This window comes from Corvus cornix, unplaced genomic scaffold (assembly GCF_000738735.6).
Source record: "Corvus cornix cornix isolate S_Up_H32 unplaced genomic scaffold, ASM73873v5 scaffold15, whole genome shotgun sequence".
Taxonomy (NCBI): Eukaryota; Metazoa; Chordata; class Aves; order Passeriformes; family Corvidae; genus Corvus; species Corvus cornix.
Window position 1 is genome coordinate 32,020 of NW_024108683.1, and position 27,026 is coordinate 59,045.

Genomic DNA, 27,026 nt, shown 5'->3' on the forward strand with positions numbered 1-27,026 from the left:
CTGCTGGTGCCGCTGCTGTTCCCGCTACTGGTGCCGCTGCTGGTGCCGCTGTTCCCTACTGTTCCCTGCTGTTCCCGGTGCCGCTGCTGGTGCCGCTGCTGTTCCCGCTGCTGGTGCCGCTGGTGGTGCCGCTGCTGTTCCCGCTGCTGTTCCCGCTGCCACTGCTGTTCCCGCTGCTGTTGCCGCTGCTGTTCCCGGTGCCGCTGCTGTTGCCGCTGCTGTTGCCGCTGCTGTTTGCCGCTGCCACTGCTGTGCCGCTGCTGTTCCCGGTGCTGTTCCCGGTGCCGCTGCTGTTCCCGGTGCTGTTCCCGCTGCCACTGCTGTTCCCGCTGCTGTTGCCGCTGCTGTTCCCGGTGCCGCTGCTGTTCCCGGTGCCGCTGCTGTTGCCGCTGCTGTTCCCGGTGCCGCTGCTGTTCCCGCTGCTGGTGCCGCTGCTGTTCCCAGTGCTGTTGCCGCTGCTGTTCCCGCTGCTGTTCCCGCTGCCGCTGCTGTTCCCGGTACCGCTGCTGTTGCCGCTGCTGGTGCGGCTGCTGTTCCCGCTGCTGTTCCCGCTGCTGTTCCCACTGCTGTTCCTGGTGCTGTTGCCGCTGCTGTTCCCGCTGCCGTTCCCGCTGCCGCTGCTGTTCCCGGTGCCGCTGCTGTTCCGGTGCCGCTGCTGTTCCCGCTGCTGTTCCCGGTGCCGCTGCTGATGCCGCTGCTGTTCCCCGCTGCTGCCGCTCGCGGCGCTGCTGAGCGGGGCGGGGCCCGCGGGGGCGCTGCACGGCAGGGGGCGCTGCAGCCCGGCCGGTGCTGCGCCTGAGGGGTGCAGGAAGGACCCCAGAACGGACCCTCCCAGCCCCAGCTCTGCCCTGGAACCCCAAATCCCCCCACTTCTTCATGCCTTGGAGACCCCTCCCGAACTTCAGAACCCTCCACAAACTCACAAAACCTACCCTGGAACCCCAAATCCCCTCAAACCTGCCCATCCTGAAGGACAATAAAAAATTATTTTACAAATACATTAATGGCAAAAGAAAGGGTAAAAACAAGCTCAGTTCACTACTGGATGCAGAAGGGAATTTAGTGATTACAGATGAGGAGAAGGCAGAGGTCTTTAACCCCCTTCTTTGCCTCGGTCTTTATCAAAAGGACAGCTTGTCCTCAGGACAACTGTCCTCCTGGGCTGGTAGATGGTGTCAGGGAGCAGGACGGTCCCTGTTATCCAGGAGGAGGCAGTCATAGAACTGCTGAGCTACTTGGGTGTTCATAAATCTATGGGACCAGATGGGATCCATGCCAGGGTGATGAGGGAGCTGGCAGATGAGCTTGCAAAGCCGCTCTCCATCGTTTACCAACAGTCCTGGCTCACTGGTGAGGTTCCAGCTGACTGGAAGCTGGCCAGTGTGACAGCCATTTGCAAGAAGGGTAGGAAGGAGATCCTGGGAATTACAGGCCAGTCAGTCTGACCTCGGTACCTGACAAGGTAATGGAACAGTTTATTTTGAGTGCTATCACACAGCACCTACAGAATGGCCGGGGGATCAGACCCAGCCAGCGTGGGTTTAGGAGGGGTAGGTCGTGTTCGACCAACCTGATCTCCTTCTATGACCAGGTGACTGGTGACACCTGGTGGGTGCAGGAAAGGCTGTGGACGTTGTCTGTTTGGACTTCAGCAAGGCCTTTGACACTGTCTCCCACAGCATACTCCTGGAAAAGCTGCAGCCCATGGTTTGGACAGGAGCACTCTTTGCTGGGTTAAGAACTGTCTGGATGGCTGGGCCCAGAGAGTGCTGGTGAACGGTGCTGCATCCAGTTGGTGGCCAGTCACCAGTGGTGTCCCTCAGGGGTCTGTGCTGGGCCAGTTTTGTTTAATATTTTCATTGATGATCTGGATGAGGGCATTGAGTCCACCACCAGCAAGCAAATCTGCAGATGACACCAAGCTGGGTGCCAGTGTGGATCTGCTGGAGGGTAGGAGGGCTCTGCACAGGGACCTGCACAGGCTGCATCCAGGGCCCAAATCCAACCATGGGAGGTTCAACAAGACCAAGTGCCAGGTCCTGCACTTTGGCCACAACAACCCCTGCAGCGCTACAGGCTGGGACAGTGGCTGGACAGTGGCCAGGCAGAAAGGGACCTGGGGGCACTGATGGACAGCAGGCTGGACATGAGGCAGCAGTGTGCCCACGTGGCCAAGAAGGCCAATGGCTCCTGGCCTGGATCAGGAATGGAGTGGCCAGCAGGACCAGGGCAGGGATTCTTCCCCTGGGCTGGGCACTGCTGAGGCCGCACCTCGAGTGCTGTGTCCAGTTCTGGGCCCCCAATTTAGGAAGGACATTGAGGGGCTGGAGCGTGTCCAGAGAAGGGCAACAAGGCTGGTGAGGGGTCTGGAACACAAGTGCTGTGAGGAGCGGCTGAGGGAGCTGGGGTTGTTTATCCTGGAGAAGAGGAGGCTCAGAGGTGACCTTATCACTCTCTACTGCTTCCTGAAAGGTGGTTGTAGTCAGGCTGGGGTTGGTCTCTTTTTCCAGGCAACAACTGATAGCACAAGAAGACACAGTCTGGAGCTGCGCCAAGGGAAATATAGGTTGGATATTAGGAAGAAGTTTTTAACTGAAAGAGTGATAAAGTTCTGGAATCATCTGCCCGGGGAGGTGGTGGAGTCACTATCCCTGGATGTGTTTAAAAAAAGACTGGATGTGGCACTCAGTGCCATGGTTTAGTTGAGGTGGTGTTAGGGCATGGGTTGGACTCGGTGAACTTGAAGGTCTCTTCCAACCCAGTGATTCTGTGATTCTGTGTGATTCTGTGATCCCTGCCATCCCTGGGGTACCCTCTGAGCCCCCCAAACCTCAGGGACCCCAAATATCCTCCCTAAAATCTCTGCCCAACCCCCCCCCCCCACACACCTTGTTTGGGATATCCCCAGCTTTGGGGTCCCCTCAGCCCTTTTTTCCCCAGATGTGCTGGTGCTGAGCTTGGTCGGGAATACTTTTGTTACGGAACCTTCAAAGAAAGTTAACAGCTCAAATTGTGGACGGGATGGAAAATTGCTTTGACTAAAGCCCACTCTAACAACCCTATTAGCAGCAGTACATCTGATGATGAGGAAATCACATTACGACCCCTAATTAAAGATGAAACCTTTGATGATGGTCATGGTCTGCAAACTGTTACTAAAACAGTGTGGTACACAGCAGCCAAGACAGCAAAGTTCCAGGAAAAGTATAGCAGACTTTCATGGGAATCAGAAACTGGATATGTTTAGAGAGTATCTCTGGCAGGGGTTGATTGAATCATTTGTCAGAAGCAGAGGCCCAAGGCTTCTGGGGGCCAGAAGTATTTTTAGTGGTGGGTGACCAGAGAAAACTGTGGTCTTTAACTCAGAGTGCTGCCTGTTGGGTAGGAGGTTGGATCTATCAGAGAGGGGTGATTTGCTTAGGATTGAGACCCGACCATAGATCATGGGACAGAGAGTGTACAGAAAGCAGCATGATGCAACTGATGCAACAGAAAGCAACTGATGAATGACAGATGTTCCAGGACAGACCTCACCTACGTCACTGGTTATCCAAGTATGTGGCTCCCATAGTTAGAGGTTTGCTGGATGTGATAAAACACTGTGGCAGAATTACAGGATTGCTTGAGGCAAGTATTAACCCTGCAGAGAGGAAGGCAAGGGAAAAGACCCTTAATGTGGGGAGAGAGATCTTAGGGGCTAATTAGCTACGGCAGAAGGATGGGTTTCACTGAACAACTAGTAAACAGAACAACAATCAGGAGATTGGAATCGCAGCAAGGAAGTGGACTGCCCAAAAGGGAGCAGCAAGGTCCCAGTGTCTGATGGAGTGCGGTTGTGAGCAAAGGGCTTGCAGAAAGGAATTTCTCAGAAAGTGATAAATTATCCAGTGCTGTTCTGGAGAATGTAGTACAGTGCCTGGGGAAAAGGAAAGTTGCACTCCCTTTTCACAGGCAGGATAAAGATGTTGATGTGGGAGCTGGAGATCCTGAGAGACCGACCTATCATTACTATGGCCCCATTGTTAATTGGAGTCTTAGAAACAACTTTCGCCATCCTCAGTAAGTGAGCTGGGGGTTGGCGGCTGCAAACATTTAAGGAGGCTCACCAAAAATAAGACTGATGCAGAAAAAGAGGTATCAAAGTCATCACTTGCTTCTGAGATGGAGACAGGAGAAAAACTCAGAATCCAAGCTGATAAACTTGTGACTGAGAAAGATCATCTTAGGACCCTACTTGCTTCAGCAAACTGTAAGGAAAGACAATTATTCGAGAATTTGAATAGGGAAAACTATAGAAGAGAGAAACGATCTGAGAGAGGGAATAGGAAGAAAGCAGCTGAATTCTCTGTTATTGAGAATTGAACAGTTGCAGAAACAGTTACAGGAATAAAAGGAGAAAAGATGAAAAGGCAGAGGTGATGCTTAAGTAAGCTACCAATTCACCCTGTGTTGTACAGAGTCCATTCAGGTGGCTGATTTGCAAAAGCATTCCAGGCACAGGCCAAGTGAGACTGAAATCCAACAAGTGGAACCCTATCAATACATACATACTAATGACCCATACATCCAGATTCCAGTTGGTTCTTGTCAACAATTAATTACGTTTCTAATAGATACAGGAGCACAACACTCAGTACTAACAAAGCAGGATGCCAAGAAGCTGGGTGTATGACTCAGATGCCAAGAGTTAAAATCACTGAAGTAAACGGAGCAAATGTTATCTGCCAAGCTGCTAAGGTAATTTATGGCTCCTGGATGAGAAGTGGATATTGGCTACTTGCTTTGCAATCAAACATCACAATGAAAATATTTGGCGTTTTGATGTTCTGAACGAACAAATCTGTTGTCTGCCTGACGGTAGTGTGTCAGTGTTGATGTCTGAACATTAACCTGAACCCTAAAAGGAGTCCAGAGACTGTGCTCACTCACATGGCACCTGCACTCCCTGATCCAAGGACTGCTAGTGTATTCCAGTGCTGGATTTTTGCTGCAGGGAGAAGTGGAATTTCTTAAGTTCTGGCCGATTTGGCCCCACTACCAGTTGAGGTACCCAATACTGCAAACCTAACAGCCACAATACAAGCACCCATGTGCTTGAGCATTGATGGGGTGGTGACAGATTTAGAGGAAAAAAGGTACTATCACTCAGTCACACTCCTATTTCTCCTGTCTGGGATAGTGGCCAGTGATCATTTTAACACATTCCAGTCTCATAGAGGTTGCCAGTGTTTAGCCAACGTTTGCTGTTGGCATTGCCATTATGTCACAGATCACAGAATATTCTGAGTTGAAAGGGACCCACAAGGATCATCAAGTCCAGCTCTTAAGTGAATTGGCAATACAGAGATTGAACCCAAAACTGTGGTGTTATTAGCACCATGCTTAGACCAAGTGAGCCAATCTCAGGATCTGGCTCATGAAAGAGCTGAACAGACAGTTGTGGCTTACAGTTTATTACAGACAGTTGAATGCCAATTCCACACCTACAATCACTGCTGTGCTAAACTTTGCGGAACTGATAACTCAAATTAGGAGAGCACCCTACCCATGGAGGACAACTCAAATTGCAGGAGACACCCCTGAAAATGGGAGGAAGCATTTGCAACAGCAGTGGGCAAGCACTTCATGAACTAGAAGTTGAGACTCCTCTTGAGGAATGTCAAGGCCTAACATCATGAAAGACCAAAGAAATATTCACTATTCAACTCAACTGCATTTAAAGAGATGGAACCGAGAGATTCTGTGTGGGATAAAGGACTTTTGTCATTAGTCTGAACGATTAAACAACTTGAGCCACTAAGGGGTAATCTGTCCAGGCTAATGCTGCCGAGATTTGTATTGTTTTTTCATTCCAGGAATTATATCAGTAATGATACCAGCACACCTCCACTGAAGATCAAGTTAACCACCAAAGGACAGCTTATCCTTTGTAGAGGGATTCCTTATGGAACAGGGGCATATGATACTCCTGGAAAGATTGGACAACCCAGGGTTGCTGAGGAAAAGCCCCTGAACAGGCCCCTGGCTGCAGACAGCCCTGAGAGTCCTTCCAAGTTATGCACTGGTCGTCTCCCCCCGCTGATTAGAGGCTGTCTAGAGGGACTGGGTGTGAATCTTTGCAAAAGTAGATACAAGCTTGCATAGTTGTACAATAAAGGGAGAACGATGCTTAATCGTATCGGTGTACGTGTCGTTTATCCAGCCAGCTCTCCGGACTCGGTCCCTAACGCCTGGCGCCCGAGCAGGGAGTCGAGTGATCTTACTTGCTTAAATGCGGTTTGCTTCGCTTAAATGCGGTTTGCCTAAACACGGCTTGTTTCGCTTAAATGCGGTTCGCCTAAACACAGCAAGACTCCGAATCATGGCATGGACGGTGAGGAGCCTGGAGAGCTGGAGCAGGAGTGTCCCGTCAAAAAGCTGAGTGAAGCTGGAGACCGGAGCTCACGCGGCTGAGTGGGCCCCTGCAGGTAAGACAGCTATGGAGTATGAGGCTGCAACTCGTCTCCTAGCCAGTATCCTCTCTAAGAGAGGCGAGACTGTAAAAGATCGAGATCTCTATGCCTCACATTGGGCACCAGGCATTAGGGACCGAGTCTGGAGAGCTGGCTGGATAAATGACGCATACACCGATACGATTAAGCATTGTTCTCCCTTTATTGTACTGATGCCTTTTCCTGGTCTTAAAATCAAGAGGCATACACGGTTAGAAGGGGAAAAGGGATTTTACCTTGGTATTTATTTTAAGGATCCTTAGGTGTACACGTCCAGGTCATATGCATCGAGATGCACCCCGCCCAGTGTGTGTGTGTGTGTGTGTGTGTGTGTGTGTCCCCAACGTCGGGTATAACATTATAGTTTTTACTAATTAGCATATCTATCAAAGATTCCCCAATGAGAGGCTCAAGTGAGCCCCCCCTCCCCAAGGAACCTTCCCCTGGATGGTTCTATCTTGGTTTACAGAATGTGTTCTGGAGAGGACCTTGGGGTCTGGGGCACACTGATCCCTAGCTACGAAGCTTCTAAAATGTTTAGTCTCTTAGCTTGACAAACAAGTCCAAGAATGTAGGCAAAAAGCACTAAGAATACAGAAGCTGTAAAAAGGTATAACGGGTATAAAAGAAAAGGCAAAAATCTTCATGGCATCGGTACAACTATGCAAGCTTGTATCTACTTTTGCAAAGATTCACGCCCAGTCCCTCTAGACAGCCTCTAATCAGCGGGGGGAGACGACCAGTGCATAACTTGGAAGGACTCTCAGGGCTGTCTGCAGCCAGGGGCCAGTTCAGGGGGTTTTCCTCAGCAACCCTGGGTTGTCCAATCTTTCCTGGGGTATCATATGCCCCTGTTCCACAAGGAATCCCTCTACAATCCTTCTTGCAGGATTAATCATTGCCAGCAGGAACCAAATTTGGTTCACACATAAACAAGTTCAACCCACAGGGTGGAGTCACTCCTTTTATTAAAGCTATTAAGTATGGTAACAGTATATGCATTCTACATCACACATGCTTTTCAGTTGTGAGTGCAATTAATTGAATATGTCCAGGGATTTTACCCATTACCCAAATGTAGATAACACTTCCAATATTATGTCCAAGGATTCCTCCCACACAAAAGGTGCCACGACAGAGAGGTCTTTGCTGGCCTTTACCTCCCCTGGGCAGCCTCTCATCAGCACCTGAAACACTGGGGCTACATGCTTTCCTTCCTATGGAAAAGAACTGTCATTCTCATCCAGGAGCCCATCATTCAAATGTGAGTACCACCTTTGATATTATATATGCCCAAGGATTACTGTCATACAAAAGCTGCCAGGTCAGAAAGCTTTTGCTGATTTTACCCCGGTAGGGCAGCCTGTAATCTGCACCTAAACCACTGGGGCTACATGCTTTCCTTCCCATGGTAAAGCACTCTCATTTTCTTTTGGGAGCTCTGTTCATTGGAGGTAAAGGCCAGCAAGACCCATCTGCCCACATTTTGTGTGGGAGTGATCCTTGGATGTATTCAATATTGGAGGTGGTATCCAAATTTCAGTGGTGAGCTCCTTAAAGATGATTGAAGTAATTTTATAGGGTGTCCTGGGTTGCAGTGTGTTCTATTACTATCCTCATGAGCTGTTGAAACCAGGTGGGGCAGGGTTTCCTTTCCTCCCTCCGGACTATCTTCTGTTAATGAGCCCATCAATTCCTGGCCTCATGACTCATCATCCCATTGTGAGATGCTCCACTCAGAAGAAGGAAGCATTCCATCCTGGATATAATCTGAGATTCCAAACACCACAGACACCCTTTCTACTGGATTCCCAGAGGACAGGAGCTACATAAGCACCACTGGACCTTCGAGGAAGAGCAGCCCCTTTCTACAGGATCACTGCTTCAACAGAACCACATCCACCACTTCAGGAGGACGGCAGCCACCATCTTATCGGACTGCTACCGCCACCCTGACTATCAGGGTGTCAGGTTGTATCCTGACTCTGTCAGTTTAAAAAAGTGCTTTCTGCCTTTTTCTTCCTTTTTTCTTAATTTCCCTATTAAATTGTTATTCTGACTTGGTGCCTCCCATTGGTTTGTTTTCAAACTAGTACATAGGGGAAGGAAAAAAAACCTAGACCCAGAGTTCGAAGTGCAGATTACATGCTGCCCCACAGAGGTAAAATCCAGCAGCAGTTTTCTGACCTGACACATATTGTGTGGGAGCAATCCTTGGATATATTTAATATTGGAATGTTGTATGCAAAGTAAGGTGGTAGACTCCTGAAGAGGATTAAAGTGCTTTTTCATGGGAAGGAAAGAACATAACCCACTGTTTCTTGTGCAGATATGCTTCCCAGGGGAATTCAAGGCCACAAAGGCATTTCTGCCCTGGATCATTTTGTGTTAGATAATCATTGGAAGTATTCCATCTTGGAGAGTGGCTCCAGTGATGCAACTGTGCTCCTGAACATGAATGACAGTACCTTTCCTTGGGAAGGCACACACATAATCCTGCTGGTGGTATTCAGATGACTGCAAAGTGATCATAGAAGACAGCAACAGCTTTCTGTTCTCACATTTTTTGTGTGGGAGAAATCCTTAAGACATTCAGTATTGGAGCTTGAGTCCAAATGTCAGAACTTGGCCCCTGAATGTGAATGACAGTACCTTTCCTAGAAAAGTGAAACTCCTAGTCTTAATGTTGGTGCTACAGATGATCATCTGCCCAGTAGAGAGACATGCCAGCAAGACCTTTCTGTCCTGGAGCCTTTGTATGGGAGCAATCCTTGGACACACTCAGTATTGGAGGTTGTAAACAGAACTATGTGTTTGATTCCTGAAATGGAATGACAGTGCTTTTACAAGGGAAGGAAGGCAGCTAGCCACAGATTATAAAGTGGAGAGGGGAGGAAAATGCCAGCAAGACTTTTCTGCCCTAGTCTGTTCAGTGTGAGAGCAATCCCTGGACGTATTCAATACTGGAGCTCGGCTCCAAATGCCGTGTAGTGGTTTGGTCCAAAATACTCATTACTGTTTATCTTCTGTGAGATAAGAATTAGGAGAAACGCAAAGCAGGCACCAAACTTGAAAGAATATAAAGAAGTTTATTAACAGACCTAAAAGAGGGAAAAAAAATCCCCTCCTCCCCCCCCCACCTTCCTCCCTTCTCCCACTGACAATGGAAAAAGACAACCCTTAAGATGTTCAGTCTGTTTGCCACTTCCATAATAACCTTGTTCAGTCCATTTAGAAAGAGAAGTCTCTTCTTGCTCGTGCTATGAAAACATTATCGCAATGAGACAGCCGCCCACTTCCAAATATTGTTCAGTCCATTTAGGAAGAGGAGTCTCTCTGCTCGCATGTGAGTCCCTTCCCCCGACTTGGAGCTTTTCCCACAACTGCTTTCAAGGGTCCACTCTTGAAGTTTTTTTGGGGTACAATTTTAAGGTTGAGCCGTTCAGAAACAAAACCAGAGGCCCTTCTCCTTCCCTGGGAGCAAAGGGTCTTCCTCATCTTCATCGTTAGGACTGTCTCTGGGAGCATCTCTAGGGACTGAGGTTTTCTCCTTTCCCGTTTGGAGCAAAAGTCCTCATCTGGTCCATCTCTCCCTGTCCAAACTTCTCATGAAATTACAGCTGCGTCAGCATCTGCCTATCTCAGCGCAGGTGCTTTTGCTTACGAGTTGAACACTCCACCCCCCGTATCTTCATGAAATTACAACAGGATACTCTGATATATCATAGCTTCACAACAGAATTTCAGCTTTAAGCATCTCGACTCTTTCTCTTCCCTCAGGTTTTCAGCTCTTCACAGCAATAAAAGGGTTAATCTCATCTCAGCCTTGAAGCTGGAATGTTTCTTATCGCAGTGGAGAGGGGGGAGAGCCGAGCCACTCCGGCTGCCCACAGCGAGGCAGTGGGGGGGGGGTTCCACGGGTGGAACAGGTCCATCGGCTCCAGGATGGCCGTAGCCCAGCCTGGCCCGAGCAGGGCCTGGCCGGGCCCACGGGACCCCGCATGGGGCCCGCAGCCACCTGTCCCAGCACCGGAAACGAGAGAGAGCTTGGGGGGGGGTTTGTCTATTCTTAAATGTGGATCACAGAGGCGGTCACAATTTTAAGTGGCTTAGAGGATTGTCCATATTCAAACTGGCCGCTGATAGGTTCTATCAGGTCCCAGAGGAAGCTGTAAGCACCCCTTAGCAAGGACATCCCTTCCGGGACTATGCTTGCTAACCTATGACATGCCAGAACTAGGTTCTTCAGTGTGAATGACATTACCTACTCTTGTGAAGGGAAACACCTAGTCAGACTGATGGTGCTGCAGATGATCATCTGCCCAGGAAAGGAAAAGGCAAGCAAGGCCTATCTCTCCAGGCACCTATTCTGTTGGAGCAATTCTTGGATATATTCATTAGTAGAGGTGGTTTCCAAATTTCTCATATGTGCTCCTGAAAGGGAATGACACTGCTTTTCCTTGGAAAATAAATTACCTAGTCACAGTGTTTCAGGACAAAAATGTTTTGCTGGCCTTCACCTCTACCTGGCACGACGATCATCTGCAGCACCAACAGCAGGACTAGGTGTTTCTCCTCCCAAGAAAATGTGCTTTCATTCATTTTCTGAGCCCAACCTCCTAAATTTGTTGCCAAGCTCAAAATTTGGATCCATCCAAGGATTGCTCCCACACAAAATGTTCCAGGACAGAAAAGTCTTTATCTCCTCTGGGCAGCCTCCCATCTGCCCCTGAAACACTGGTTACCTGAGGCACCATGGGCCCACTGAGCCAGAAATAACACCCTTGTGTGGCCAGCCCAGACCCACCTGAGACACTTTAACCCTGGCAGCCCCATCCCCCTGTCCGTTGTTGCCCTGCTCTTCAGTGCCTGACCCTTGGGTACGTGAGCATCCACAGGAGGGACTTTCACAGCCAACTTCTCTGCCCAGGCAGCAATGTCTTGCCCCAGTCCAGCAGCCCAGGTGGGTTTCCCTCTGCACTGCCAATTGTCCTTTTTCCATCATTCCAGCCACCCCACAGAGCATTTCCCACCATCCCCAAGTCAGAGCAGAGGTAGAGTGTTGGCCACTACTCTCATTCAGCCATATCCAAAGCCAGCTAGATGACTTTAAGCTTTAAGCTCTGCAACCTGACTGGATCCACCTTGTCCTTCAGTAGCTTCCACAACTTGTCATGTAAGACTCCATACAGCAGCTTTTCATTTTTGATGCATCCCTACAGTATGTCAGGAACCATCAGTAAAGAGAGAGCGTCACTTTTCATTTTCTGGTAGCTGGGGCCTCCTCAGCATTTGTCACCTTCACCTCCTCCTCTTCTGATGATAGTCCACAATTTTTGCTTCTCGGCAATGACTTCCAAGATCCCTGGACTTTCCCTTTGAACATCCAGCCCAGCACTGGCAGTCAGGTTCCAGCGGAAGCTGTGCTTTGTTGCCAATCACTTCTGAAACAGATGGAACCTCCTCATAAGCTGCCAGTATCTGCAATGTGGTGTAGGGCATAGCTGGCCTCAGATCCTTTGTATCCCAGATTCAAGAACTATAGAGTTGTCCTCGAACTTCCCCAGATCCCTTCTGCCAGAGACTCCAGGATGGACCATTCTCCCTGGCTGCGGTGTGGAGCACATTTTCCACATCTTGTCCTGTCCTGGCTGGTCCAAGGGCTACTGGAGGAACAATCTTCTGTTAAATTTGTTCAAAAGCTTGTTGCTGTTAAGGACTCCACTTGAAATCAATCTTCATGTCACATGATAGAGAGGGTTTACAATCTGACTGTAACCTGGAGTATGCATCCTCCAAAATACCACAGTGCCAGGAAAGCCTGTGTTTCATTCCTGCTGGTCAGCAGGCACATGGCTGCTATTTTGTTGAGCACATCCACTGGAATCTGACAATGTTCATCTTGCTATTTTACTTCTAAAAACTGAATTTCCTGGGCAGGTCCCTTGCCCTTACTTTGTTTTACAGCAAAACCAGCCTTCAGGAGGATCTGGATTATCTTCTCCCCTTTCTCAAAAGCTTCCTTGTGGCAGTGCAGTTGGCTCCAGCCACTCTGTCTCCGGAGGAAAACTCAGACAACCAGCTGTGGTGGTCAGCAACCCAAGTTTAGCATGTAACTTTCAGTCATGGTGAGAACCCATGATTCCCTTGTTCTGCCTTTTTGCATGTTTTCCCCTGATTGGTTAATATTTTCCCCTCCCTGTTTCATGTATGAAGTTATGTATATTCATTTCCCTTCTTTAATATGTATTAGTTCTAGAAAGTTCTTTGTTCCTCGACACCCCATTGGATCCTTCCCTAAGTCCCTCCTATGTGTTGTTCCCATTGGTTCCCTTCCTGTCAATCCCGCCTGCTGAGATCCCTTTCCCCACCTATTTTGTACCCAGTATAAGATCCCTGGACCCTCCCACCAATTTGTCTCTTCATCCCTGTGTTTTCATGGGAATAAACCTGCATGGAACACATACGGAGAGCCCCCTTTCTTTCTTCTTTGCCTTCGCCTGCATGCCTGCTAAACAGCAACAGAAGGATACAGCCCCTTTTGGGTGAGGAGCTCTACCCCTTTTTCATTGTGTGATGGGCACTGAGTGCCGCCTTCCAGAGGGGTTTCAGCATTGACCTGGGCTTCTTTGTGTCAGCATGCGAAGGGTAAAACCCCCCTCTGCCAGCTCCCAGTGGCTATTAACTCTTCACTTCCTCTGCTGTGGCACCACTTTGCTCGCTTGGACTCCAGCTCATACTGAAGTTCCAGCATGGCAGCACTCCGTGACGGTGTGACTTTTTTCAGGCCGTGACAGTCCATTGTTTAGGCCATGACAGTCCACTGTCAGTGTCCACTCTCCACTGGACTCAGGCACGGGCGAGCAAGTCCTGCTGAGCACGCCCAGCCCTCCAGTTCATGGATCATCTCATGGATGGGGTCCTGAAGTCCCAGTCGGTGCCATGTTGCCAATGGGACACTTGTGCTGGCCATTGGTACCTGCTGTTCTTCAACCCTCAGAAGTCCCACAGCAGAAGGGTCCTCTGAAAGACCAAGCAAGGGATTCAGCTGTCTTAATTTCTTCTGTCTAATTCCACAGCAGCTCTCCCAAAGCCCAGTGATGTCCTTTTGGGTCCTTGAAATACCTCTATGAGGTGATCTATGCCAAGGATACATGGAGCGTCTAGGCCAATCACAGTGGAGTGTTTTTGCCCTTCATTCCCAGTCAGGAGCACTTCAGCTTCCAGTACAGTCCCTGTTGGGATCCCCCGTCATCCCAGAAACAGAGATGGATTCTGCCCCTACATATCTTGACGGCACCAGTGTCAAGTAAAGCCTTGTGCTCCTGGGGCCCTGCTGTGCCAGGCCATGGATCCACACAGTCCAAGAGATCCCACTGTCCTTTTTCCGCACCTGGCTGGAGCCAGGACCCCTCTAGTTCTGGTCACAGTACTCATTGGTCAGTGCTTGTAAACATGACCTGGAGGTCCCTTCAGGAGGATCAGAGGTAACATCAGCCCTTCAATTCTGCCTGAGGACTTGCCCACTGGAAACTGGAGTGCCATTTTTCCTTGAAGAGTTTTCTGCTTGGGAGGCCCTTGTGAGACCCCTGTGAGACACTCATGAGACTTCTGTGTGAGAGAGACCCCTGTGTGAGACACCTCAGGTGCCCTCCAGCTACCCTCAGCACTTACCAGAGGGTATAAGCCCCAAGGAAGGGGAGGTAGAAGCAGTGGTACTCAGGGACAATGGTGACAGTGATGGCGATGGCATCACCGAACCAGCCGAAGACCCTGAACTGCAGCACAATGAGCCCATACCCAGCAGGTGACTTGTAAGTGTACACCACCTGACCAGGGTCAAAAACTGCCTCTCCTCCCCCAGAAATAAACCCCACAAACCCAAACACCATCCAAATACCCCATACCCCTGCAAATGCCCCCCATATTCCCCAAATACAGGTGGGCATGGGGGTCTCATGTGAACCTCACAATTATAAAGCACCTGATGTGGGGTCAAAGAACTGCCCCCCTCCCCCCCCCCCAAAAAAAAATTACTTCCTTGTGGTCAAAGAACTGCCCCTGCATCCCAAAATACCCCCCAAATACCCACATATCCTCCCCAAACTGCAGAAATACAGGTGGGCATGGAGGGTCTCACCTGGGCCATGTAGGTGAGCAGGGTGATGTGGGTGATGCTGTGCAGGGTCATGTACACAGAGAGCTGGACAGAGCTCCCCAGTCTGATGTGGCCCGAGGGCACAAACGCTGTGGGCACCCCATAGAGACCCCCAAACCTACCCCATAGACCCCTCCAAATGCTTTATAGGGACCCCGACTGCCCCACAGTGACCCACAGCTGCCCCCTGTGCCTCCCAGCCTTTACCCTAACCCTAACCCATACCCGCCTTGGTACCTGTAATGGAAAAGGACTTGCCCAGCAGGATGAGCATGAGGAAGATGAGGAAGCTGATGGGAGAGGCATGGGGAGGGCTGGGCACCCCCCTTCATCACACCCCCCACACGAGGGTCTGTGCACCCCATGTGTGTCACATCCCCCACATGAGGATCTGTGTCCACCCCCATACCTCCTGTACTCCCCAAAGCCCCTCATCACCTTCCATGACCTCAAAGTGCCCTTGTGCCCCCCCATAACCCCTATACTTCCCTGTGAAAGCTCCCCCAAGCCCACCCAGAACCCCCAGCCCCCCCAAATCCCAATATGCTCCTTGGACCTCGACACTTCCCAATCCCTGAAAACCCCCCAAATCCCAATATAACTTCCCCAGACCCCTGTAGATACAAAAATGCTGCTAGCAAGGATTTTCTTGCTATTTTCTAAGCCTGTGAGAGACTTTTCTCTCTCACAGAAGAGGTAGCAGAGTTATGTAAACAACCAAGCCACCTGCAACCTTGAAAAGTCTTGTTTACGGTACAGTAGAAAAATATTTTGACAATGGATGTTTTAGGATTTTAGCCAATCACCCCCAAGGGGTGGCTGGTCCTTTGTCCAATTAGACTATGAAGAAAAAAGTCTATAAAAGAGTTTGTAAAATAATTAAATGAATAAATCTTGCTGCACAATTCCTGCCTGCTGGATCTTCTCTCCTCCTCCTCCCTATGGCTGCGGGACACGGTGATATACCCTAGGGCCCAGGCCAGCGGTAACAGACCCCGATGCTCCCCAGTCCCCGCAGCTGCCCCTGGCCCCAGCAAGCTGTAGCGGGTTGAGTTTGATACGGGCAGAAACACCAATTAAGTGTAGTGGTTTTGGTTCAAAATATTCATTACTTACTTATTTTCCTTCTGTGAGATAAGAATTAGGAGAAAGCAAAGCAGGCACAAACCTTAAACAGTTGCAGTACAATGAAAGAGTTTTAGTACTAATAGAATTAAAAGTAAAGAGAAAATAACAAGAAATTAAAGCAACCCCTCCCCCTCCCCCCCCTTTTCCAGCACTTCTCTCCTTTTACCCAGCTCGCACAAAGGATAACAGAACATGGGATGTTAGTCAGTGTTCCAGTTCTTGAAAAGTCTCTCTCTTATGCTTCAGGAAAAAAGGGGTTTCTTCAGTTGCACGTGGTTCCCAAACTGCCACTAACAGCAGACCCGCCCGGAAACAATCAAATCTGCTGTGGTATTAAGCATCTCTTCCATGAAAAAATCTCACAGTTCCTTCACACTGCAAAACATGGGCCATCACATGGGGTTATTAATCTTTTTAAGGATAAGTTATTTTGGCCTGCACACAAAGGCTTTTCTTTGCCACAAGTCTCTAACAGCCTCTCATTACTTCTATATAGCCTGGCATAGGCACTCTTCACAATCTTCACAGGCCACACGCGGATTCTCCATCCCCCCATGTACTTCAAATGGATTAAAGAGACAAACAGTTTGTGGTATTACAGTTTCTTACCACGGCATGCAAGAAGGTTTTTAAGCTGCGCACCAGAATCACGGCACCGCCCTCTTTTCTCCCGTCGCCATTTCCAGCTCCGTCCCACAGGACTCACTTCTCTTTCTCTCTGACTCTGAAGCCGCCATGTTGAAGGGTGTTCTCGTTCAGGCTTTACGGTGGGGAAAGCCTCGCTCCCTCTGTGCTGCTGGCTGCATGGTGTCCTCTTCAGTTCAGCACGAAGTGTGCTGGCTGCAGACAGGAGGCTCCGCCAGCGCCCGCTGGCTCCGCCGGCTCCACAAGGAGAGGAGAGGGACCCGCCTGTCCCCAGAAGCCGCGCTGGATGGGTTTAGCTGTGAGCAGTCCATGGCTGGTTTTAGCTGCCTGCGGCTCTGGGACAGTCCCCCCGCAGTGATCCAGGGTCTGTGCCGCAGTGTTGGGAAAGGGGGGAAGGGGCAGTGGCCCCGGCCCAGCCCGGCGGGGCCTGGAGGCTCGGAGCCCCCCCACCTTCCAGCAGGCGAGCTCGGACAAAAGGGAAATCCCGCCTTTCCGTGCGGTTTAAATATGTAAATTGTGAGAAGCGTCATTGGTCTAAAAGACTGTCCATCAACTCAGGTTCAACCCAATACACAAGCCTGCCCATAGCCCCCCAAGCTCCCCTTCATGCTCCATGCTGGCAGCCACCTTGAGCATCTTGTAGGTGGTGTGGAGTAGCTGCCATCCCTAGAATAGGTCTTGGGGGGTTGTAGGGGTCAGCACAGAATCTCTCAAAGCACAGGCTCCCCCCAGCCCCCCCTTGAAGCTCAGAGTTCCCCCCAGTCCCTCACTGATGAATAAGGTGAGGATGACAATGAAGATGAAGGTGATGTCTGTCTCCAGGATGCCTGGGGAAGGTGGGGGGTGGGGTGAGAAGGGGTTCATCCCATGAGGCCCCCAATACCCACCAGGGTCTGCCCACCACAGACGCCCCCTGCATTGCAGCCCCACCATCAGTCCCAAGGTACCCCAAACCCCTCAGGTTCCCCAGACCTCAATAACCTCCAATATATCCCCCAATACTGATGCATCCCAATCCTTCCAGGCCCCCAACCCAATAAAGCCCTCCAGACCCTCATATACGTCCTATCTCAATGCACCCCAATCCCTGCAGCCCCCCAGACCACCATAACTCCCAATATACCCCCAGACCCCAATGTACCCTAATCCCGTCAGCCCCCCCAGACCCTGAAGACCCCCCAGAGCCCAATAAACCCCCGAGACCCCATAACCCCCAATATACCCTGATCTCGATGCACGGCAGCCCCCCTCCCACTGCCTTTCCCCCCCGGCTGTGGCCACACTGAACTCCTCGGCCGAGAAGTGCCGCATCCGGAAAGAATCCCCGTTGGTCAGCACTATCTCGTACTCCAGCTCCAGCCCATCGCCCTGGGGGGCAGGGGCTTCCCGGGAGGCACATGGGGGGTACTCCCCCTGCATTTGCTGAGGGCTACGTACCACCAGCGCTCGTGCACGGAGCGGAAGCGGCGGCCGCTGCATAGCACAGTCCCTGCAGCCCCCCCAAATCCCCCGAGCCTGCTCATAATCCCCCCAGACCCAATTGTGCCCCCCCGTCTCGATGCACCCCTACCCGCCAGCCCCCCAGGCCCGATAGGGCCCACCCTGAGTGCTGGCCCTGCCCCCACGGACCACGCCCCTGGCGGGGCCACATTCCGTGTAGGCCACGCCCGCATGCCAGGCCCCGCCCCCTGCGCCTCATCGGGGCAGCGCCTCTGTCCTGTTACAACCCAATACAGACCAGTATGGCCCAGTATGGCCCAGTATGGCCCACTGTCACCCAGCACAGTCCAGTATAACTCAGTACAACCCAGCAGAACCCAGTATAGACCAATTTAGTTCAGTATAGCCCAGTATAAGAGACTATAATCCAGTACACCTCAGTATTTCCCCCGAAGGAACCAAAACCAGGTGGTTCAGTCTGCGGAAGGGGAAGAGGAACAAAGAGCAGCACGTGGCAGCGGGGCCAGTGGGGGGGTGGGGGGGGGGGGGGGCAGAGGCCTGGGTGTCCCAGGGACCCCCCAGACTTTGCGGGGCTGCACCGGGGGGTGACCCAGCTGTGCGGCCTCGTACTCTTGCCAGCCGCCCGGGGACCCCTAAATCCGTCCATGCAGGATTTGTGTCACCACTCCCCCACCCACGTCACAGGGAGGCGGGTGGGACAGTGGTGACACAAAGCGATACCCCAGACTTCCCTTTTCTAACCTCAAAATCGCCCAAAGCAGAGGCAGTGGCACGGTGGGAACCTGATGGGGAGGTGGAGGTCCCTAAAACCCCTTGGGACTGGGGGCAAGGGGTCCTTGGGGTGTGTGGAGGTTCTTTGGCCCTGATGGGGGTCATGGGAGTGGGTGGGGGGTCTCTGGGCCCTGAACGGCATCCCTGGAGTGCATGTGTGGGTCGCTGAGGTGTGGATGAAGGGTCCTTGGACCCTGAATGGGGATCCTGGCATTCTGGTGAGGTTCTCTGGGGTGTGGATGAGGGGTCCCTGGGCCTTGAGTGGGGATCCTGGCATTCTGGTGGGGGTCTCTGGGGTGTGGATGAGGGGTCCCTGGGCCCTGAGCGGGGTCTCTGGGATGGTGGTGGGGTCCCTGGGTTGCAAGGGGGATCCCTAGGCTGACGTGGGGAGAGTCCCTGAGCCCAAAGTGTGGTCCCTGGGCCTCAAAGGGGGTCTCTGGCATACCAAGGACATGCCTCATCCTACTCTCTCCCCCACTGCATCCAGGATCTTCCCAGAGTGTGTCAGGATGTGCACCCCGCTGCTGGTGATGCTGGTGACATTGGTGATGGTGCCTGGAGGGGTCTTTCCCTATGGCTTCCGCAACTGCATCCAGGCGCCATGGGACCCTGGGCTGTTCCGCTGCATCCAGCGCTTCCTGAGCACCGTGGAGGCTGCAGTGGGTGACCTCCCCTCCACTGCCACATCCCTCAACCTCTCCGTCAACACCTTGCGCCAGGTGCCCCCCGGTGCCTTTGCCCACCTGCCGTGGCTCTATACCCTTGATTTGACCCACAACCAGCTGGAACTCCTGGCCCCAGGGGCTTTCTGGGGGCTGTCAGCACTGGCCCACCTAGACCTGGCCCACAACAACATGTCTGTGCTGGCCACAGGTGTGTTCATTGGGCTGGGTAATCTGAGCACACTGCGGCTGGACCACAACCCACTGCAGAAGGTGGCCCCCACGGCTTTCTGGCCTCTGGCCACACTCAGCATGCTCTGGCTTCGGGGCGGCTGGCTCAGTGCGCTGGAGCCTGTGGCCATGGCCGTGGGGCATCTGACACACCTGGACCTGCTCGACCTGTGTGGCAACATGCTGTCGACACTGGGCCCAGGGCTGCCGCCCACGCTGAGGGTCCTGCACCTCTGCAACAACTCCCTAGGAGCTCTTTCAGGGGCAACCCCTGGGGTGATGCCCCCAGGGCTGCGTGTGCTCGACCTGTCCTACAACAACATCTCGGACCCTGCACCGCTCGCTCACCTGTGCCTGCACAACCTGACACACCTGTACCTGGCTGGGAACCCACTGGACGTGGAGCAGCTGCTGCACATGGCTGGAGTCTCCCCACGCCATGTGGACGTGTCAGGGCTGCAGGTGGGCAAAAGGGGCTTGGAGTACCTGTGCCAGCAGCTGACAGGGCCACGGCTGCAGAGGCTGCGGCTGCAGCATGTGGGGCTCACAGCAATGCCCGATGGAGCTCTGGCCAAGTGTCCGGTGCTGAGCGCCCTGGACGTGTCTGGCAACCGGCTGCGGCACTTGGGCTGCGTAGGGCGGCTGCTGACCCAGGCGCAGCGCGCAGCACTGGGCGAGCTGGTGGCTGAGCACAACCTGCTGCAGCGGCTGCCATCGTGCCATGGGGACCCCGGTTCTGCACCAGCTCCACAATGTGTCCCTGCGCTTCAACCGCATCCTAGTGGCTGGTGCGGGTGCCTTTGATAATGCACCAGCGCTGCGGCAGCTGCGGCTGGACGTGAATGGGCTGGCACGGCTGGACCGCGCAGCGCTGCGTGGACTCCACGACCTGCGGCACCTGCGCCTTGACAACAACCTGCTCACCGACCTCCTGCCCGGCTCCTTTGCTGACCTGCACCAGCTGGAAGACCTCAACCTGCGCAACAACCGAGTGGCTGTGCTCTTCCCTGGTGCCTTCAAGGGGCTTGACCACCTGCAGACCCTTGACCTGGGTGGGAACAACCTGCGGCACTTGGCAGCCATGGCGTTCCAGGGCCTCCCGCGGCTTTACCGGCTCTACCTGGACCGCAACCGGCTGCTGGAGGTGAGCGCGGCAGCATTCCAGCCGGTGCAGGTGACACTGGGCGTGCTGGACCTGCGCGCCAACGCGCTGCGCTACCTGAGCCGACACCTGCGGCAGCCGCCACCTTTCCGCTACCTGCAGAACCTCTATGACCTGAAGCTGCAGGCACAGCAGCCCTATGGGATGCGCGTGGTGCCGCAACGCTTCTTCCAGGGCCTCAGTGCCTTGCGCTCGCTCTACCTGTCACAGAATTCACTCTCGGCCATCCCCGCCGATGCCTTCGATGACCTGGCGCAGCTGCAGTACCTGACACTGGCTGACAGCAATGGCGGGATGGGCCACCTGCCCGCCGGCATCTTCAAGAACCTGAGCCAACTGCGCAGCTTGAACCTGGAGAGTGCAGGATTGCGCAGCCTCGGCCCTGAGGTCTTTGGCAACCTGACGCAACTGAAGGAGCTGCGCCTGGCCAAAAACGAGCTGCGTGCACTGGATATGACTCTGGCCACGTGCCTGCCCGCCCTGCGCTACCTGGACCTGCGCAAGTGCCCGCTGAGTTGCAGCTGTGCCAATGCCTGGCTGCCTGGCTGGCTGGCACGTGGGCCCGTGCAGGTGGTCTACCTGTATAACTACACCTGTGGCGAGACGGGTGGCGCCTCCGCATACCTGCACTGCTTTGACACGCGTGTGTGCTACCTGGGTATGGGGCTGTACCTGTTTGCAGGGACAGCACCGGCTGTGCTGCTGCTGCTGGTGCTGCCACTGCTGCACCACCGTGGGTACTGGCGGCTGCGCTACCAGCTGTTCCTGCTGCATGCATGGGCACGCGGGCGCTGGCGGCGGGAGCAGCGGCACTACACCTACGACACCTTTGTGTCCTACAACTCCGGGGATGAGCGGTGGGTGCTGGAGGAGCTGGTGCCTGAGCTGGAGCGCGGAGCCCTGCGTCTCTGCCTGCACCACCGTGACTTTCGCCCTGGCCGCGCCATAGTGGACAACATTGTGGACGCTGTGTACAACAGCCGGCACACGGTGTGCGTGGTGAGCCGTGGGTACCTACGCAGCGAGTGGTGCTCACTGGAGATCCAGATGGCCAGCTATCGCCTCTTTGATGAGCTGCGCGATGTCCTTGTCCTCGTGTTCCTCGAGGACATCCCTGAGGCTGAGCTCTCAGCCTTCCACCACATGCGTCGTGTGCTGCTGCGGCGCACACACCTGCGTTGGCCCCCGGAGCCCCCTGCACAGCCCCTGTTCTGGGCAAAGCTCAGGTGTGCCCTGAGTGGGGGAGACGAGGAGGAGGAGGAGAGGGAGAGGGGGGGCAGGGAGGAAGAGTGCCCTGGTGCATCTGGGAGCCCTGGGGAAGTTCTCCCTCAGGAAAGCAACTTTCTGGCCCAAAATCACCATTTTTTATCTGGGGAAGGTGCCCTGTGGAGTGGGAATGATGGCAGCAAGGAGGAAGAGGAGAAGGAGGAGAAGAAGAGGGGGGGCAAGGAGAGAGGTTGCCCTGAGATGACTGGGACCCCTGTGAAGGTTGCCTCTCAGAAAAGCAGTTTTCTGCCCCAAAATCACCAGCTTTTCTCTTGGGAATGTGCTCTGGACAGTGGGGATGAAGGTAACAAGAGGGAGAAGGAGGAGGAGAAGGAGGAAGAGGAGGAGGAGGAGAAGGAGGAGGAGGAGAAGGGGGAGGAGGAGGAGGAGGAGGGGGAGAAAGATTGTGGGGATAGAGAGCAGCTGCTCTAGAGTGGCCTCACCTTAGTGTAATGGGGATCCCTGGGGACATTCCTATTAAAAAATGCCCTAGGGTATATTACCATGTCCCGCAGCCGTAGGGAGGTGGAGAGAAAATCCAGCAGGCAGGAACTGTGCAGCAAGATTTATTCATTTAATTATTTTACAAACTCTTTTATAGACTTTTTTCTTCATAGTCTAATTGGACAAAGGATCAGCCACCCCTTGGGGTGATTGGCTAAAATCCTAAAACATCCATTGTCAAAATATTTTTCTACTGTACCATAAACAAGACTTTTCAAGGTTGCAGGTGGCTTGGTTGTTTACATAACTCTGCTACCTCTTCTGTGAGAGAGAAAAGTCTCTCACAGGCTTAGAAAATAGCAAGAAAATCCTTGCTAGCAGCAGTTTTGTATCCACACATTCCCAATTAAAAAAAATGGGTTTGTCCCAAAATCCCTGGTTGTCCTCTGAGAAATGAGCAGTTGGGATGACAGTAATGAGGAAAAAGGGAAGGAGGAGGAGGTGATAAGATTGATCCAGAGTTAACTCATGTAAGCACATAACATAACTGTTGGGAGACAGCAAATGTTAATTACAAAACCTAAGCAGCAGGATTCACCTTCATCTTGTCAAGATAAGAGGAACAAGAATTTACTTGAAACCAGCACAGAGATCGCTGAATCATCCAGTGAAGAACTGCGCATACTCCAGAAAGAAAGATAAAAAGTGCATTGTGATGAAGACTACTGATCTTCATCAGAAAGACCCCCGAGGAAGAAGAGGAGCCTTCCTCAGTGCGACCACCAGGACACACCATGCATGTGTGGCACATATGCTAATGATATTAATGACTTCCCAGAACTAATTTCTGTAACCACTCCTATCCCAAGGAATGTGATGACTATTCATGAATTTTACCCATAATACAGTGTTGTAGTAAGTGCCGTGTGTGTGTATTAGGAGGAGCGATCCCCCACGCACTTGGCGCTGAATAAAGCAAATACCCACTTCTTGGACTCTGTCTCTGAAGTGTCTCTTGGCCCAGTTTGGGGAGATTCAGAGGAAAAGAGGGAGCAAGGTGGACCTCAATGTTCAAATGCAGCAAATGCTTCATCACTCAGTTCCTTTTCCCGGTGTTTGCAGACACGTGGGAGCTGCAGCTTTTGCACGTCCGGCTCTTCCTGGGCACATGCTGCTGGAGCTCAATCAGCTGCTTCTGCCCATAGCGGCACCCTGAGGGTGGGGAAGTTCCAGTGGGATACGGGAGGCACCCACCAATCCATCCCGCCATGTACTGTCCTGGCCCCCTACTCAGCAGCTCCCAGGCAGGTCCCTGTCTCGCTCCCGCCTGAGCCTCACCAGCAGCAGGATATGCCTGGCTTGGCTAGCGAACCAAAGCGTGCTGCAGGTGTCCGGGCCGACCAGCCCGGCAGGCTCATGGCCGTGATCACAGGGCTGTGGCAACTGCGGCCCAGAGAGTCCTTCCGCAAGCGCATCAGCTGCTGCCCCAGAGCAGGACGTGGCTCTGCCTGCTCTGTCCCGAGAGACTGAAGCTCCGCTCAGCTCTCGGCCCTGGGGTGGTCGGGGATGTCCCACCCGGGCCTGTCCCCGGACAGGCAGAGCCCGGCAGTGCCAGACCGGAACAACCTTCCCTTACCTCTGGCCAGCGGGCGGATGACGCTGTCGAGGGCCAGCAGTGAGCGATTGATGCTGGTCCCTCCCACAGCCCCTCTCCCTGTTTTCTCCCTGTTTTCTCCCAGTCCTTGGTGACCCAGGCTCACTCCAAGCCCGCCAGGTCAGTCAGGCTCACCTTGGCCACATGCAGATTCCCAGCAAAGCCAACAGCGGGGTCGGTCCCACTGCTTCACCTGGATCTGTGAGGGCAGAGATGGCTGAAGCTACGGTTGCTCCACACGCCCTTGGGGAGGCTGGTTGGAGCAGCAGCACTAGCCGGACCAGGGCTCCATGTTTCCCATGGGATGGGCCAGTGGATCATGCTGTGTTGTAAACAGATATAGGGAGTTGGGCTTCATAATTGAGAGGTTGATAAGTTTGTTGGTTTCTGCACATGTTAATAAGGGCATTAATTGGGGAAACAAGTTTGTTGTAATGGAAGTTAATGTGTTGTATTGTATTATTAGAGGTTTGTCAGAGAAGTTTCTGGACTTTGTTAAAAGGGGAGTGGCATGGGTGCCAATCATCATTAGCATAAGGGGAGCAAGAGGCAAACCCCATTGGATCATCCTGACCCAATCAGACGAACCCTGGATACCAACGAGCCTACTGGAACAGACTAAAGGGGAGGGGTCCAGGGAGGGGCCATCCCCAGCTGTGGGGTATAAAATGTATCTCCCCAGTCCTGTGGGCGTGCCTCTGGCCATACCCTACGAGGGTTTAAGCACCCGGTGCTGCTCCTTTGTTTTGTAGACAGGCAAATCGACATTTTGGGTCTCCAGTTGTTAACTTTATAATTCTATAATAAATTCCCTGTTCTTACATAATTGGCTCAGTCGTTTGTATCACGCTGGAGGATGGGGCAGGAGTAGGAGAGGAACCTGGCACACTGTGAGGATGAGCCAAACACCTGGAGATGACACAAAGAGCAAAGCCAGGGAAAGGATCTGGCAGGAAGGGACAGAGTTATGGAAAAGAATCAACAGCTCCCATGTTCAGTGGTGGAGACTGGTACAGCTGGTCACCTTTCCAAGGGCCTGGAAAAGCATCCAGACACCTGGATTACTGCCCTGCAAGCAGCAACGGGTGAGGCACTAGGTTCAGGCTGAAGTGATAACCAGAGCCTCCATCTGCCCAGGCAGTTGTGACAGCCCTGCAAAATCAGGGAAGTACATGGCTGGAATTGAAATCCACTGGCAAATTTGCACCAAGAAACCAGGGAGCACTTTGACAGAGTCCTGGAGTGTGTCATTGCCGGCTTAGCGCTGAGGGGGACAGCCCTGGGATGTTGGTCCCAGCAGCTTCCTAGCTCCATTTCCAGCACTGATCAGAGCAGTACCACTGCCAGCAGCACTCACCTGGATGATGGCATGGGAGTGGGAGGAGGTGGCACTGGCCTTGGTGTGATGCTGCGCTGGTTTTTACTGCCCTTGACCAACATCTCCAGGATCTGCTCTGGTGATGTGGGCTGGGAGAGAATGGGCACAGAGATCAGCATCCCAGATGCGGCACCTAGACACCTCGACACCAAGCAGCCCCAGGCACTCAGGCTGAGGCATCCTGCAGCTCTGCAGGTCCTGTGACAGCTTGGGATCACATCTGCTGCCAGCCAGGAGCTGTGCAGGTGGCACCTTGGGATCTCCACACCGCCTGTGTCCCCAGGACAGGAGAGAGAGGAGTGGAGGGGGAGAGGAGGGAAGGGGAGCTTCCTGCAGCAGCCCCTGTGCCAGGGGTCACTCCCAGGCTGGGCTGGGATGCGACAAAGCTCATCGGGGAGCCCTCCCTGCTCCCCTTCATGGCAATTTTTCTCCCTGTTTCAGCCTCTTCAATGCAGCAGAGACAAAAGGAGTTCCCACACCAGCACTGCTCTGATGCAGAGGTCACCCTTGAACCTTCCCCAGAATAAGCTGATAGCCCCATTCCCACATCTCTCCCCATGAGGTGTTTCTGCTTCCAGACCTTCTCATTCCTCTTGTTTGCATCCATCTTCCAACACCCCTTTGAAGCCTCCCCACCAGCACAGCTGTCCTAGTTTCAGCCAAGACAGAGTTGCTAAAAGAGTTAATTTTTTTTTTAGCCCTTCAAACATTGGGATCTCCATTTAGCAAAGGCCACCTGGTCAGTTAATATCTGAGGCTCTACCAATCGAGCTGGCCCTGCCCAATCAAAACATCCATGTACTGGAGAAGGGGATAAATTTCCCGCGGTGTGTATGAGAAATGGGTTAGGGAAAACTGCTTGGATCAGTCCTGCCTTTAGCAGAGGCAAACCCATCCATGGGATTGTCTTTGCTCAAGGACCTTGGTGCACTTTGTGGGTAATACAGGAGGATTTGACTTTGGGTGAGAGCAGTCTGTGATGTTGACTTGTATAACACTGGGTGCTGAATGACACGCCGCTGTGTGCCGTAAGTCCCATAGCCAATGAGGATGGACTGCTCCAGATATACCAGCTCCTGATGCTGCAGCCAGCCAACAGCACAGCAGCCCTCCTGCCCTGGGAAACATCAAGGATGGACAGAATCCACAGCCATGGACTAAATGAACTCAGCAGACATCTTGGAGGCCCAGCCCTTCACAATGGAAATTATATCTGTGCTGGTATATATGTATATGTGTATGTGTATGTATATGTATGTGTATGTGTATGTTTACATGTATTTAGTGGAAAGGTATAGGATCTGGGCATGAGTAGATGGTATAGAAAGAGGGTTGGTTAGGGCTTTAATGTTTTCTGTACCACCTCACCTTTTTGTCAGGGGTGGAGGAAAGGGACTCTCTCTGGCCTCTAAGAAGAAGGGCATGGCTTCTGGATGAAAAACATTATGGAATTTTCCACCATTGTTCATTGGCTTGGGGTCCACATTGAGCATTTTTGCATGTGAGGTACCGTTTTTTTCCTTTTCTTATTAATATTGTTGCTGTTACTGTTTGTTTTCTTATCGCACTGCTGTT

At 52.5% G+C, this 27,026-nt stretch overlaps 2 protein-coding genes across 2 annotated transcripts; one reads left to right on the plus strand and one right to left on the minus strand.

The window, feature by feature from the left end:
• On the minus strand, positions 1-15,123 carry LOC120412136 (circumsporozoite protein-like). The gene is made up of 5 exons (XM_039572469.1): positions 15,059-15,123; positions 14,875-14,939; positions 14,632-14,738; positions 14,166-14,269; positions 1-755 (listed from the first exon to the last, which is right to left on the minus strand). The coding sequence occupies exons 1-5, from the start codon at positions 15,121-15,123 to the stop codon at positions 56-58; spliced, it is 1,041 nt and encodes a 346-aa protein (XP_039428403.1). The 3' UTR covers positions 1-55.
• Positions 15,124-18,630: 3,507 nt separating this feature from the next.
• Positions 18,631-22,496, plus strand: LOC104685318 (toll-like receptor 13). Its single transcript, XM_039572470.1, is given in 4 exon segments — positions 18,631-18,657; positions 19,142-20,267; positions 20,269-22,319; positions 22,469-22,496. Coding segments are annotated over 3 exon segments (3,183 nt in total). The 5' UTR covers positions 18,631-18,657; positions 19,142-19,163.
• Positions 22,497-27,026: the final 4,530 nt, after the last annotated feature.

Coding starts and splice junctions, on each gene's coding strand:
- LOC120412136 (XM_039572469.1), bottom strand. CDS start 15,123: ATGGGGGGGCACAAGGGCACTTTGAGGTCATGGAAGGTGATGAGGGGC. Junction 14,270..14,631: donor TGCTCACCTACATGGCCCAG/GTGAGACCCTCC, acceptor ATTGTGCTGCAG/TTCAGGGTCTTCGGCTGGTT. Junction 756..14,165: donor CTTGGGGCTTATACCCTCTG/GTAAGTGCTGAG, acceptor CCTGCCGTGCAG/CGCCCCCGCGGGCCCCGCCC.